Raw genomic sequence first — 15,955 nt, 5'->3', positions numbered from 1 at the left:
GTATTTTTATATTAGTGTAACTATCACTTTTATGGAAAATGAGCTGGAGGAGTAGGGGCTTTTTGTCAGGAAGACGTGAACTTTTTGATCTCCTGAAACAAGGGAACATGAAGTTTTCCTTCATTTGCCCAAGAGAATGCTTTCAGTTGTGATTTATTTGTAGAGGGGGAAAAATTCATAACTTCCTGAAATAGAGCAAGCCTTGTCCAAAATTACATCCTTTTCGCCAAGGAGAAACTTGTCTCAAGGCTCCCAATTATCCTTTCCAATGGCACTTAGAGTAGGCTCATAAATTATGTGTTTTGTTCATTTGATTTTTGTGCAAGAACTACAAACTTGTGAATTTTTTTTCCCTTCAACAGTAAAAGCAATAAAGAAGCAGTAATGAGGAGCTTTTTGCTTCTGACAATATCCGAGCCGTCTTTTAGTGAATGACATTTTAAAATTAGTAGTTAACTGTAGTGTGCGTTGTCTCATTAACAAGTTCACTGTCAGCTCTAACTACCTTGTGGAGTTATTAACTGCTGTGGCCGTTCAGACTCTTTCTTTGGTGCAGAATGTTGTGTTACATTGTGAACGTTAATGATCTTCTCTTAATAGAGTGAATGGATTTCCAACTAAGTTCATAATTTTAGGAGTTCTTAGCTCTGATGGAAAACCTGTGTAAATATATCTTTTTCACCTGAGTATATGTGAGCTGTGTTTGGGTATGTAGGGTTCTGCACATATAAAAATACTGTCCACTCGATGCAGTTAGTTTGTGTAACTGTGTGAACTAGTACTTCGTCTTTTGACCTCTTAAAAATGATATAATTTTGGGCATTCATACCTAGACTTTTTTTTTTTAAAGTTCAAAAATCTTATTTTCTGAACACAGAATTTAAAAGGCTTGAACACATTCTGCCCATCTCTGTCAATGTAAAAACAACCAAAAATCTGGATTAACACTGTGAGTTTGCTGTAGAGAGTGCAATGTGGCGAAATATCTGTATTTATGCTTAAAGCTGTTTAATAGATATCTGAAATTCAGCTTTTGTTTTTATTACTTAAATGACTGAAATTATTTATTTAGCATGTTTCCTCAGTGGAGAAGGGACTCAGTGGGGTACATAAGAAGGTGACACTTTTTTGAGCTCTGTTCACAAAATAAATTCTTCACATTTGAGTTGTTGAAAGGAGACAGCATTTATGGAAACCTGCCCAGGCGTTGTACATTCTCTGTTTCCCTGTGTTCCTTAGGATTCATTTCCCAGTGTTCGAGATTAAATGTGTGCTTCGGTATTGCCATACTACTTCTTCTGGGCTTCTTTTGGTTTGTAGAAAGCACATAACTGGTGTCTTTTAGCTGTTAACCCTTTTTTTTCCTCTTTAACGTTTCTTAATTGTGCGGGCCAATGATCCTACACTGTTTTCCTGATGAGCTGCAAAATACTAGTAACATTTAATTTGATATTACTGATAATAATTTTTTGTCTCATGAAGACAAATAGGATGTTTCACACATCCAAGATTTCTATAATCTCAGTCCTACTTTTTTTTTTTTCTTGGCTTGTAAATTTAAGTGACTCTTCCCACTTTCTCCCCAGTGCACCCACAGTGCACCGCAGCACCTGAGGCATAAATTTTAGTCTACGAAAATATTGCTAGCTTATCTCTATCTGTAAAGTTCCAATAAAAGATGCATTTTACATCTTCAAAGAATTCTCTGATATTCTAATTGAATCAGTAGTTTGCATCTTTTACAAATCTGAATGATGTAAATTCACTGTTAATATAGAATGACTTTTTTTCCCATCGTACAGTGGCAGTTAAATGTATGTATTTGGGATCAGGCCTGATGGCTTAAAGGCTTACAGGCAATAAATCTTGAATATCTGTATCATGCAGTGGAATGAAGTCTGGAATAGTTGTCCTCAGTAACCCTCATGCATGCCTGTGACTTCACACATGATGACAGAGATGGATCTTACTCGCTTTAGCGTGAAAGCGCTGAGTGAAAAAGATCATAGTGCTTCCTACCCAAGCTGATTCATGCACTGCTCAGGATATATATGGCGTGAGGCATTATGGAAAAAGTAGAATTAGCAGATAAGATTAATATGTGTAGTAGTTCTGTGGTTTGTCTGTAAACTCTTTTTCTGTTAAATATACCCTGCATAAATAACAGGATATGGGCTCGAAGTTACCGTATATATTGAGTTTGACATGCCACAAACTACATGGAGTATCAGCATGGGTGGCTGGAATGGCTCTGCTGTTTGGAGATGTGATTTGTCTGTTGGAACAATACGTTTTTTTTTTTCCCCCTCAGCTACTGTTTGAAACCCTATCCGAGCAAGGGAAGATTTGTAGTGTGAACCTGGTTTTTATTCTGACTTTGATGTGCTACATAAGTGCTTTTGCAAGGATCCTTGCAGAGAGGTGTTTCATGCTAATGCAGAATACATCACTCCTATGAGCAAATCAAGTCTGAGTAGTAAAACTTGCAATTTTTTTTTCAGTGAAAGCCTGTTCTACAATACCAAATTCCTAAAAGGCTTTCGGGAGCTAAGTAGTTCATTTTGACTGTTACCCACTGTCTGAATCCAGAACTTGTTTGCAGGTTTCTCACAATGCATAAGATGACTTCCCTGTGCAGATTGCATAGTTGCTGGGCTATGTATAGAGCACTGTATATGCATACATCCAGAGGTTATGTAAGTACATGCGCACTTTCTGCTTGTACAACAGGTTAAGCATGTACCAAGAAACAGCAAAACTAAATTAGTAATTTTCCCATTTTTGATATGCTGAGTGACAGATTTTCATTTGTCTGTTCTTGTTTCTGTGAGAGATTGTGACAGTGATATGCAACGCTGAAGAGACTTATGTTTCAGTTTCCTGTATCAAAAGTGCAGCCTTGTTTTGGCTTAAGCCAGTGCAGAAATTGTTAGTGTTGGCAGGGTCAGTGACCTGTAACCTATTCCTACAGGGTTCTGTGGCCCTTTGCTATGTGACAGTTCCTTTAGGCCAGACCCTTTGAGTGATGCTGCTGTCAGGAGTGAAATCCTGATGCTATTATTCTTGGTAGGGCCTCAAGGGGCCAAGGACTCAGTTGCCAAGTATCATACAAGAAAAAGGGCTTTGATATATGGACAGCTTTTATATTTATATTTGCCTTCAAAGGGTGACTAGCTTGATATACTTTCATAATGCTCTTCCCTCTTTTTATGTTTTTAATTTTTTTCATAATAAGAGGGGAAAAAAAAAGCTGGGATCAGAATAGTGAACATTCAACATGTATGAAATGAATAAACAATGATTTTTGATATTTTGATACTGTAGCAAATGTGGTATTTGAATGTGTTGTCTACAAAACAAAGCACTGAGAGTAAAAGAAAAGCTTCTTTGCTTTACTTGACCTCTATTTCCGTTTAGTAAAAAAAATGACAAAGATGGCATATGTATTAAGGATTTGACTAGTTAATACAATATGATTTTTATTCTTATGCTGATTGGTTGGTTTGTTTTTCCCACTGGCATAAGAATTTATAAACAAAACAGTGTTAATAATTCCAAATTGATACATATATTCATATCTCTTTATACCTTTCTCAGTTTGTATGTATAGTTCCCATTAATTAGAGTCTTAAGATCCTTTTACATGCATCAAGAAAATGATATATCCTGGAAGATAAATCTCTAATGTAGCTGAAGATGGAAAAAAAGGAATTTAAGTCTTACACAGACTATCAGAGTGAATGAACTCCTCTTCCTGCTTATCTTGTCAGGTCTGTGAACAGAAAAGCTTTCTTACCGTGCTGGCATTGAGCAGACATTATCTTGGATAACATTCTTCTCATTTTACAATCCTGCACATAGAGCTTTAATGTATTTTGGTTAAATTTACTCAAGAACAGGATATACAAATAATTTTCTTTTGTTTCCTGGTTCTTCTTTCCTCCCTGGGGAAAAAAAAAAAAAAAAATCAAACAAAATTCAGCCCTTCTGGAAGGAGATACTGTACAAGATAAAGAAGTTGTATTTTATAAGCAGAATCATATGCCATTCTGAGTAGGGGTAGGAAAGTGCTTGTACAATCTGTGCTTTTTGTCTCTGCCAACAAATTTTGAAATGCTGTTTACCTGCTATGGAGGATGTGAATTGTATATTAGAAAAGCAGTTTAGATCTCTGAAGCTCTGTATTTATCATTGTCACACAGTGAAAGAAAATCATAGAATCATAGAATCGTTTTGGTTGTCAAAGACCTATAATATAACGAAGTCCAACCATTAACCTGACACTGTCAAGTCCACCATTAAACTATGTCGCTAAGCACCACATCTATGTGTCTTTTAAACCCCTCCAGGGATGGTGACTCAACCACTTCCCTGGACTGCCTGTTCCAATGCCTGATGACCCTTTCATCCTTACCTCTAATGCCAGTGTAGATCTTAAATGTGGATTCTGAGTTCCTACAGAAAACTTCAGAGAATTTTGTGTGTGTGTGTGTGTGTGTGTTCTTAGTTTTCTACATGCCTCCCCCCTGGCTTTTGTTAATATTTACATTGCATTTTCTTAAAGATAGGCCACTATATAACTTGTTAGCTAGATCAGGCACACTTGTTGCCTCTTCTAAAGGAAAGACCATCATGTTGTAGCGAGATATTACGAGCAGGAGGTCTGTATAGAAACAGTGAATATCCAAGTGATGGGAAAAGTTAATAGCATCAGTTTCATGAAAATAAGAGAGACAAATCTCCTTGTTCTCAAACACAGGTCTTAAAATTATTCATTCAGGCATTGTTGCAGGTAGCCTTTGTATTTGTTGAGCTAGATGATAGATTTTAAAAAATGATTTATTGGACGGTGTCAGACTCACCATGTGTGCTTCTGCTCTGTGGGTTGGTCAACCAGCCTGGGTTTGAGGGTAGAACAAGAACTTTCCACTTTCCCGCCACAGCTCTAAACATATTTATGGTTTGGAAAAATTATTAATTGGCTTCTGATTCAGCTGATGAGCTTGATACCAGTAATTAGACATTGAAAATATTCATCACAATTTAAATAACTGTGTCGGTGGCACAATTTTGAGTCTGCTGCTTGTGGCTGCTAACGAGCTGCTTAAAGAAACGTTGTGCAGGACTGTTGCCCCATGCGTGCTGCAACAGGTTGTCACAGTTTGTACAGGTATACACATGACCAAGCACATTTTGAGCCCTGTAACAGGATATTTTCTTATTTGGAAGAGTTTGCATTTGAAGAGGTGAGACAAAAAGTAAGAGGGAGAGAGGGGAAAACTATAGTTTAGATTTATAAGTACAGAATTGCCTGCTCCTTCACCGTTGCCTTCATGTTACTGTTTTCATGCTTCTGTGGGACTCTTCTGTAGTGTTGCTGTAAATTAGTTTGCAGTTCTGAATCATAGGGTTAAAAACTAGTGTGCTTACTCTTGCGTTTATTCATGTCATATTTAATTTATTAGGATTTATTTACTAATGTAGCACATCATTACTCATACTACTTATGACGGTAATCCTTCCCTGCCTTCCACCCGTGACCTCCTTACTCTCAAAAATCTCCATAACCAGTTACCCAAAAAACCCATCCATCAACTTTTGGAAGGTGAAGTTTTCCAGTAATGAAAACTGTGACAGTTTTCATTAAGTATTTTTGCTATAGGCCTGTGACAAACATGAGTTACCTGGTTGACTATAACTTACTGTCTTGAAAAAACCTTTTGTATGATTTTAGAAATAATAAAATTAGAAATAATTTTAGAAATAATTTAGAAATAATTATTGGAGAGAAGGTATGTCATATTAGCTCTTAATGGTTGTGCAGTGTAATTATTTCTTTATTTTTCTAAAGGAGGTCATAAACAATTACGAGGTGGTGTAGGAGGATCACCTGGATAATTGTGTGAGAAAACTGGGTAAGCCATTAGAGACCATGTGTATATCTGTGCTGTCCAGTAGAAATGAAAAGTATACCTGTTCTCTGTAAGCACAACTGATCAGTCTTTTTTTTCTTCTGCTTGCAGAATTGCTCAGATTCACACTTTAGATAGTAATGTGCTATCTATTATAAATTACTTGTAATCCGTGCAAATGGTGCTTTAGATTTCTAATCCTATCTGACAGTAACAGCAGGTATCAAACTGATGTTAGATGTTGTAATAGCCATCTCAACATTGTCCCAACAGCCATGGTGTAAGTAGAGCTAATTAATTCAGCTTTGGTAAATGCTTTCTCAGTCAAATTGACAATATAACCATGCATAGTCTAACTCACAGATTGATTAAACTGCTTTACTGCAGCACTAGGGGGTTAAATATCACAACTGAGTACAACATGTGTGGCAAGAAGCCTCATGCAGATGAGCAAATTGGCCAGCTGCTCACTTAAGAGAGTGCTTCATTCACGGTCTGAATAAAGTTGTTCAGATGGTAGGACTTAATGTTTATCTTTTGTACTCATTTTGGCAGTAAATAGATTTATTCCCTCTCCCCCAAAATCTATGTTTGTAATTCTTTCTGCTGTAGCATGTCGCTGCCAAATGTGCTTGATGTTTTTGCCACAACAAGCTAAGCTTAAGAGAGACTTATGCACAGCCATCTTTCCTTTGATGTGTGTGGTAAACTTGCTGCTCTTCAGCATTCTCAGCTTTTTATCTCTGGGTTTTAAAATATGTTGGTGATACCTATGATGTGTATGGTTTTTGGGATGAACATAGAAGAAAAAGTTATGCAGCAAAGGAAGAAGGTTTAGAAACTCTTCTGAAAGTAAGTCTTAGTGATGTTCTTCGAACTGAAATTTACACTGATGTAATTTTAAAGGTGTTTTAACAACCTTAGTGAAACTGCTGTAACTTCACAAATCGTGATAGTGATTTAAGTCTCTCCATCGAACTTTGCATAAACGAGATGCAGCTAAGCTGAGATATCGTTTTAAAATTAAAAGCAATGAAGTTTAAGTTAATGCACCTCAGTTTTTGTTTACACTGCTGATTCAATTTAGCATTAGTCTGTGCTACTGTTGGAAGAAATGGTCTTGTTTTTTCTCATGTCTTCCCAGTCTAGGTCTCTCACTCCTGCTTTTTTCTTTTGTGCTGTCACGAGCATTTTTGGTAGGCACACCAGGCCAAGGAATTGGAATTGATCTGGGGACAACTGGGTGAATAAAAAACTAATTGCATGGTCTGAGTCAGAGTGTGGTGGTTAAGGGCTCATACTGAGTGCAGAGTCCCACAGGTATCTATATGGGCCCTGCCTTTATCAGTGACAGGAGCAAGCAATGTGGTGCAACCTTATCGTATTTTCAGGTGACACTATGCGGGGCGGATGACCAGGTGATATGCTTAAGAGAAGGGCTGGTAGTCAGGAATTCCTAGAAAGCAGGAGGAATTTGAATATTGAGAACCTGAAGATGGTCTGCAGGGACAAATTCCGAGTCTTGAACCTGGAAGGAAGAGCCCCTGGCAGGAGTACAGGCTGAGGACAGGGGCTTGGGAGACCAGCTCTGCAGGAAAGGCCCTGGGGCTGCTTGCACACAGCACCTCCCTGGCAACCAAGTTGGCCAGCAGCATCCTGGACTGTATCACCAAGCATGTAGCCAGTAGATTGAGGCAAGTGATTACCGCCCCCCCCCCCCCCAATTGTTCAGCACTGCTTGCTTCACATCTAGGTACTGCATCCAGTTTTAGGCATCTGATACAGAAAAGCTGCTGATAGCTTGGAGCAAGTTCAGCAGAGGCCACCATGATGGGCACTTGCCCTGCTAGGAGAGGCTGCAGGAACTGGGCCTGTTCAGCTTGGAGAAGAAGTGGACTCCCCATGCCTGTGGGAAAGTTGTAGAGAAGATGGAGTCGGACTCTTTGCACTGACTAAATTGAAACAGGAGTGATTCAGATTAGATATAAGATTTCACCATGCTGGAGAGGTTATGGGATGCTGGAGAGGTTGCTGGAGAGGTTATGTGATGTCTGTCCTCAGAGGTGTTCAAGACCCAACTGAATAAAATGTTAAGTAACCTGGGGTGACCTCACAGCTGAGCCTCCTTTGAGGAGGAATTTGTGCTGGAGACTCCTGAGGCCCTTTCCAGCCTGAATTACTCTCTGTTTCCATGATTCTGTGATGCAGCCAACCTCGAGCCGAAAATAACACTGTCAGCAGTTTGGTGGCAATAGAGGGACAGCTTTCTTCTTCCTTTGAGGATTTATTGCTCCTCCCTGAAGGTAGCCTTCAGTATTTAAACTAATCTCTCTTTCCTTCTGTTGCAGTAGACAAGGGCAGAACATGGTGGGTTATTTTGACTGAGTTAAGGAAGAGTAATTTGTTGGAAGTATTTAACTTGTTTACCAGCTGATGCTTAACTATAGAGTGGTTTAATTTGCATTTAAAACTTTAAGTCTCTTTCAGGATTTTTAGTTCTAGCTATTTTTAAACCATTTTCTATTAAATGGGTGCATTGTGTGTCTAAAGGCTTGCCCTCAGTTTAGTTTGATTTTACTTGTAAAAACAAACAGTTCTTCATAGTGGTGAGTTTGAGTCATCTCATTACTTAACTATAAACAAAGGCACTGTATACAGAGTTTAGGTGGCATGGACAATTGCATCTTCATTTCACGCTCACTAACACACCATTTTCTAACAGTGAATCCCACAAATTAAATGGAAGAAGGAAAAAAAAAAAGAGTTAATCATGTTTTTAAGGTGGTGGTGCATATGTAAAATGAGTGAGGGTTACTGTTTATTCCCAGTATTGGCTGCTTGATTGAGTCAGTTAAGTCTTCTTTACATCAGAGGAAAAAAGGGAAAGGGCCTGCAGTACTGCCACTGAAAGTAGCACCAGATCTCTCTAGTTTTCGGGATCAAAATAAGCGTTTACAGTTGCTGGTTAGAAAGCCCATGTATAATAAATAGACCTACAGCTTTAAAAGCTTGCTGAAGATGCCTGCTTTTGCTCTCCAGGATTTTTCTTTTAAATAATGAAATACTTCTTGTAAGCCAGGAAAACTACTACCAAACAGCGTTATCTTAAACCTCACCCAGGGCCTAAAGGGGATTGTGTCATTTTCAAAAACTGATTGTATTCATCTTTGTAGTCATACCTAAGACTTTCAAAATATTTTTAAGCTGAACAATATGAAATTGTGTTTTGTTTTCTCTCTAATCTTGGAACAGTGAGGCCTATGGGTGTCATCACCATATTGCTCCATTAAAATGTTTGCTCACTCTGAGCCATTGCTTTATTTCTCTTCCTGAGTGCTGAAAATGTGCTTAGCTTAGTGCTTTTTTATGGTTTCCTGTAGGTACTTTCCATTTCACTCCTTTGGACAGGAATATTCTCTCCTCGGAAAGTTGAATTTCACATGTGCTGCAAATCTGAGTCAAAAAGGTGAAGAGACCACTAAAAGTACTGGAAGTTCTTCACCACTTTTCTTCTCATAGGTGTTAAGGCCTGATCTGTGCAAAAACCTGGTTTGAAAGCAGCTATCTAAAGGTTTGTTCAGGTGGAGAATTCATTGTATTGCCGTAAAGCAAATCATTTTTGTATTTGCCGTCAAGCAAATTCAGTTTTCTCACTTCTTCATGTTCTCCAGTGTTTCCTTCCGTGGTACAGGTTTGTGTAACCACTGGGGAAAACTTACTTAATACTGATCATACTGTTAGGATTTTTTTTAAATATTATAAAATTACCCTGATGATAAATTATATTGTGTTAAGAACTTTTCTGTGTCTGGTCGTGGTTTGTTCTAGTTACTGAACTTGTCAGATCATTGTGAATAAAACATACATGTTTTATTTCTAAAACTCCAAAAAAAGTTACATTGTTTCATGTTTAGGTGTAGAGTGTTTCCAGAGGTGTGTGTAGGAGACATTTAATTTCAGCTTCAGACTCTTAGATCAACAGTTTCTTGTTATGAATAAGTTTAACACGCTAAATATATGATTAAAGTTGTGGGGTTTTTGTAAAATTATTTTAATTGAAATTCTTAGTCTGGGGGAGCTTTTGAGATACTTGAGCATAGGTGTCTAAAGCCATTTTAAACTCTCTGGAATATAATCTCTGGCTACCTGCAGCCACTTTAAAATGGCACATGTTCTCCCATGTTTTGTGCCATATCCGCAGTCAGATGTTTTGGATATGTCAATCTGAAATGGCCCCAGACACCTGTGTTTGGATGCCTAAATTTTTTTTCAAATGGTCTGCTTTATGTCAGCTGTTTTCAGATGGTTATAACGCAATCTTGCTTTGATATTTTTCAGGAAGGAGAGAGGAAATAAATAGCCAACTGAGAACTTTGGACCTGTAGAATACTGCAAGCAGTAACATTTAAAAACAAAACAAAACAACACAAACCAACTCAGAACAATAGAGTAACCACTGGCATGTCTTGGTATTTTAGGAAGAAATAGGAATGCGTGAACATAGAAATACAAATATAGCTTGTAATGGTCATTTTCTGTAATGAATAATAGCTATTAATTGCTTTAAACATAAGCCCTTTTAATTTCTGTTTTTTAATTAATTATTTAAAACTGCTTTGCCCTTGCACAGATTTTTTTAAGCTTTATTTATTGTTAGTATTATAGATGCCAGAATAATTCTGAACTGAGTTGTGGTCTGACTTGAACCTGTACATGTGTCAGGTGAGGCTGGGGCAGGTGTCTTGTTTACGTTTTTGTTTTTCTTACTGTATCTCCCCACAAAACATGTTAAAACAAGGAAGGTGACTGGGGAGTCTACAGCAAGCTAGACTTAAGTTGTATGGAATTGGGTTTGAAGAAGTTCATTATATCAGAGTGTATTCTTTATCACTTTCTTGGAAAGAACTATTAGAAGTGGAATCAGCTGCACACAGGCATGAGTTAAAAAAGAAAAAAGAAAACGAAGTGTTGCATTTGGAGAGAACTGTGGTTGCCATGAGGATACAGGGAGGCTTCATTTTGAGAAAGTGTCTGTAGGTTGTTTGTAAAAATGGTTATGGTTGATAGAGTGGATGACGTGATCTCTTGTAGGTAGTTATTGAAATACCACCTAATGCTGAGGTTTCATTTCTTAATTTCCAAGAAATATTTTGTAAAGTACGCTTGGTTTTGCAGCTGATGGATAATGAAGCAGTTAGAAAATTGCCAAATGTAGAAGTTTTGAAGTGCCTGTATTTTTTCATACAGCATTCCTGGAGACTTTTTGTCTTTTCTGGGGGAACTAGGGGAAGTGTAGATTCAAGTTCTGCATGTCCCAAGAATCCACTAGGAAGGTAGATTTCAGCCGTGAAGATCCCAGGGTAGCCATTTTACAGAGCCTCTCGTCTTGTGGCATGTTAGGAACCACTGTGAACTTTGCTCTTTAACTCTGTACGTGACACTTTCTAGTATCCGCTTTTATCTCTTCCTTTCTGTGCTCAGTTTACAGTTGCTTTAAATCTTTAAAAGGGAATGATTTCCTTTGTTTTATCATACATGAGGTAATATGAGATAATTTCAAAGTAGCTGTAAAACTGAAAAGATCCTTCAAAAAGAACTGTATAATTTACAATTTGCTGTTATAGATGCTATCTTCTAAATTAAATAGTGCTGTCTTGCTTAAAATAAAAATAATTTCAAATCTTATTTAAATATGTAAGTAAACTATTATGTTGACCTTATTAGATACTGACTACACAGAAGGCTTTTTCAGTGTTCTTAGACTCTGATTTGGCAGTCTTAAACTGCAATTGTGTTTCAGTAAATTTCTGTTCATAGAAAGTATGCTTTTTCCTAGGACTTCTGTAAAAGTTTTAGTAGTACCAATATCAGCAACAGGAACTGTAAGCCAGAACTGATCAGGAAGCAAGAGGCACCTCCAGAGGGAGAAAAAAAATAGATGAAAGAAGATGAAAAAGAGGAATGAGTAATGTTCTCAGGATTGTTCTTACAGCCGTGTGAAAGACGTTGGCGCATAGTACAGTAGGAGAGGAGCATAATCTTTTAGAAAGTTTCAGTAGAAGGTATACAATTCAAAATACTTAATATTCTGTTGAGTTATGTAAACTGTAGTCTTGTTAAACTCCTCTTTTTGAAATACAAAGGGAGGTTGCTAAGGGTGGGGGGGATATCAAGTGAAATGGCTGCAATGATGTTATGCAACAGAGTTAATTTCGACCTACGCTCTGCTTCTCTGCAGAAGAAGTTGAAGAAGAGTCTGAAACTACAGTTGAGGTTGATTTGACGGATAAACAGAAGCATCAGTTGAAGCACAGAGAGCTCTTCCTTTCTCGCCAGTATGAGTCCCTTCCAGCAACGCATATCAGGTAAGAAGTAGTATATAATTTATATGAGTATTCTGTTGGGGTGGGTTGCCTGCCAGTAGCCCACCTGCTTGAACACTTCAGCCTTTATCTTGCAAAAAGAGGTGATTGATCACAGCTGAGTTGTGCCACATTGTCTCATGAACTGCTGTGGAACTGCCTTAAGTTTTTCCTCTGTTACTTTGTGTTGGAGCCTTGGAAGGGACAAGAATCTGAGAGCTCTGGCTCGCCAATTAGAGAATCACTGGATAACGTAGCATAAAGTCAGTCTGTCCCTACTTTGGAAGAGTTGTTTTATTAATTCTTCTTCTGCTGGCTGGAGGAACTTTGACCATTTTGTCTGCCCAGGGAAACCACAGGTGGGTTTGGAAAGGAGGCAGTGACTCAAATGTGGTCAGATCTGCAACTTAGGGCTGCGTGCATTTAAAAATAAAATTACTCCAACTTTAGTAAATTTGAAGAAGTCATGATTGACTTTGACTAAGTGTTGCAAAAGCATTTCAAGTATTGTTTTAAATTGCCCTAATGCTAATGTAGGAAGAAGCTTGCTAAAGCTTAAAAAGGGTTTGTTGGTTTCTGTCTGTAAATGATGCAAGGGCTCATGTCATCTCCTATTTAAGCAAATTCTTTTGGGTGGAGGGGGGTGTGGATGATGTATCTGGAAATGGAAAAGAAAGAGCACAGTGACAGTAAGGCGTGTAGTAAGTGTAAAACAAGGGCTCTTATATTGCATTCTGAAGGAATTTTGTTTTCTTATTACAGCCAGCTCCTCTCAGTCATTTCAGATCACAGATGACTCGAAGCTACCAAAAAGCCAAAGTGTATATGCTTCGATAGGAGAAACACTTTGTGTATTTTTCTCTCTCATTGGCAAATGTGTGGCTTATCTTTCTCACTCCCAACATAGAACCTGGAAGCTGGACATTTTTGTATTAATTTTCTGTGCTTGATTCAGCTACTTGTTCTCTGACTTTGAGAAAGTAATTTAACTGTCAAACCTCTGCTTCTCCAACTATAGCATAGAGATAATAATCCTGAGCAGTTTCTTTTACTTACTTTGACATTTAGATATCGAAATAAGGTGTTCTCTTCTTAGAGAGAAGATTACATGGAAGTATTGTAAATGTCTTTTCACCTCACAACTCAGGGAGCAAATACAATAGAGGTTCTCCAGTACACACTTCAAAAAGAAGCCAGAAAAACACGTGAATTCGAGTTCATGCAGCGCTGTACAGCAGGCAAATGCAGAGTGATGACTTGCATCTTCTTTTCAGAACAGAGAAATGCTGTAGGGCTGTGCTGTCGCGTGTTACTAGGGCCTCTACCAGACAAATTCTGGAACAAGCTGTGTGTGGTCTAGTGACATTTTAACAATCATAACTCTATTTTAACAAGACAGAAAATACACGGCAAAGTATTCTTTATTTAGCTTTTTAACTTATTATTGTTCAGATTCTGTGATTCTCAGTAGTTTTCATAACTGTTATTAATTAGCTTGTCCTGTAAAAGGGGATAGAAATGTTGTGAAGGTGGCAGTCTTCCAACTTTCTCCCATCAGTACTACGGAATATCCAAGAGTGTAGATTCGATAGCCTCTCCGGGTGTTTGTTTCACTGTTTGACCACCATAATGGTGAATTTTTTTTTCCTGTCATCTAACTGGGATTTCCCTTGTTGAAATTTACTGTTCACTGCTTCCTGGCCTATTGCTGTGCTTCGTTGAAAGAAGCCCAGCTCTGTCTTACTTATAAATTTTTTCATTAAGTAATGGAAGACAGCAGTAGGATATCTCTCTGTAGTTGTCACACCTTAAGAGTAAACAAATCCAATTTAGTATCGTCTGCAGATTTGCTGAGTGTGTATACAGTTGACTTGTTCAGGTTGTTAATAAAGATGTTGGCTCCGGTATCAGCACATAGGGGATGCCCTCAGTAACCAACTGGACTTTGCACCACTCAGTACAACCTTTTTAGCCTGGTGGTCCAGCTATTTTATTTTTTTTCCCAACCTATTATCTACTTACCTAGTCCATATGTTACCAGTCTGGTTAAAGGACACTATGGGACACTGTTCAGACATAGGTAAAGTCAGGGTAGATAACATTCATGACTGTCACTGGTCTACCAAACCATTCATCTCCATATAGAAAGCCAGCAGATAGGCATGCAATAAAAGTCTGAGCAGCTTCATTCTGTGGACCTTTGCTCTTACCACCTCCAGCTTTAGTCCCTAGATAGAAGCAATTGGATTTACAGGAGAAGATAAATGGTACAATGGAATAGAGTGGAAAATGGATATAAGTTCTCTCAAGAGTGAGAATACAAAAGCGAAGTCCCTTTGGAAGGAAGAGGAGAAAGCTAAAGGTGATTTTACGAGAAGGGAGGAGGCTGAACCATCTATAGTTGGTTTTGGCAGCTACAGATCTTTTACTGGCATCTTCAGACAAGAAAAGAAACTGAATTTCCTTGCCTTTCTGCTTGTAAGTTAAGGAAATAAAATAATCTTACCTTTTGTGGTATGTTTTTATGTAATTTTTACTAATGTATTGCTTTTGTCTTATTTTCTTAACTTTACTCCTTTTGTGTTTTTTAAACACAAAATTACAGCCCACTTCCTGCCTGAAAAACCCTATGACTGAGATTACTTTTATTCTAATTCACAACTACAAATACCATAATGTCTCATGTATACACCTGGTGCCACTGTTTTATAGTTGAGAGGCCTTGAAGTTGTTGTAGCAGTTTAGATTTGTTTGATATGCAAGTCTAATTCTGAAGCTCTTTGTTCTGTATTGTTGAGTTTCAGATAATTCTGATGTAATTTGTTGGCTTTTGAATTACTGAAATATGGTTTCATTCCTTATTCTCATACTTCTTATTTTGCTTTATACATTACATGTAACTCTCTTGAGCTATAATTTGTTTTATTATAAATATTAGGGGTTTTTTTAGATTTCATTCTCTTTCACCTTTATATTAGGTGTCGCTATGCCATTTTAGTAGCTTCAGGAAATGGTTTAAGTTTTGGCACCAAAAAAGCTGCTAGATTTAGAAAAGAATTAGAAGCAGGTAGTGTAGTAGTAATTAAACATGTCAGCAGTGCCCTGTGGGTGCAGTGTTCCTGCAGTGCGATGTGCTTGAGAGGGTGAAATTGCCCAGCATCATTCTGGAGAGCTGGCTTGTGGTACAGTACAAGCTGAGCTACTAGTCTGGGTCTCCAAGACAAGACTTTTGTTACCTTGGTGCCTACTTGTCAAGTTAGAAGTGAACCAGTTCCCTCCCCTGTCTGCTCAAATGTGTAAGGGTAGTAGCACCCCTCCAGTGGATTATCTCCTTCGTTCCTAATCCCTGGATGACACAGATGCAGTTTTGCTGGGCACTGTGATCCCCAAATGTCCCTGTAACAGCCAGATGCTTTGAACGCTCTCCTGTGTTAATGTTTTGCGATAAGCAGGCCTGGAATTCATGCACGTGGCTCTTGTAAGCAATCACAGTATCACAGTATGTTTGGGATTGGAAGGGACCTCAAAAGATCATCTAGTCCAATCCCCCTGCTGGAGCAGGAACGCCTGGGTGAGGTCGCAGAGGAACATGTCCAGGTGGGTTTTGAATGTCTCCAGAGAAGGAGACTCCACAACCTCCCTGGGCAGCCTGTTCCAGTGCTCTGTCACCCTTACTGAGAA

General features: G+C 38.2%; 1 protein-coding gene across 5 annotated transcripts in view; it reads left to right on the top strand.

Moving 5' to 3' along the window:
* The window catches only part of MTA3 (metastasis associated 1 family member 3), a 133,461-nt gene that overhangs the window by 11,587 nt on the left and 105,919 nt on the right, over positions 1-15,955 (top strand). For 4 of the 5 annotated variants that reach the window (XM_065058321.1, XM_065058324.1, XM_065058322.1 and 1 more), the window contains exon 4: positions 12,151-12,277. In XM_065058321.1, coding sequence (XP_064914393.1) covers positions 12,151-12,277 — 127 coding nt within the window. Of the gene's footprint in view, positions 1-11,865; positions 11,975-12,150; positions 12,278-15,955 lie in introns of those variants that run through there. The other variant, XM_065058325.1, reaches the window with a different exon arrangement.

Source organism: Columba livia, chromosome 3 (genome assembly GCF_036013475.1).
Source record: "Columba livia isolate bColLiv1 breed racing homer chromosome 3, bColLiv1.pat.W.v2, whole genome shotgun sequence".
NCBI lineage: Eukaryota > Metazoa > Chordata > Aves > Columbiformes > Columbidae > Columba > Columba livia.
Note: the sequence above shows the minus strand (reverse complement) of the source record. Positions and strands in the feature narration are given on the sequence as shown.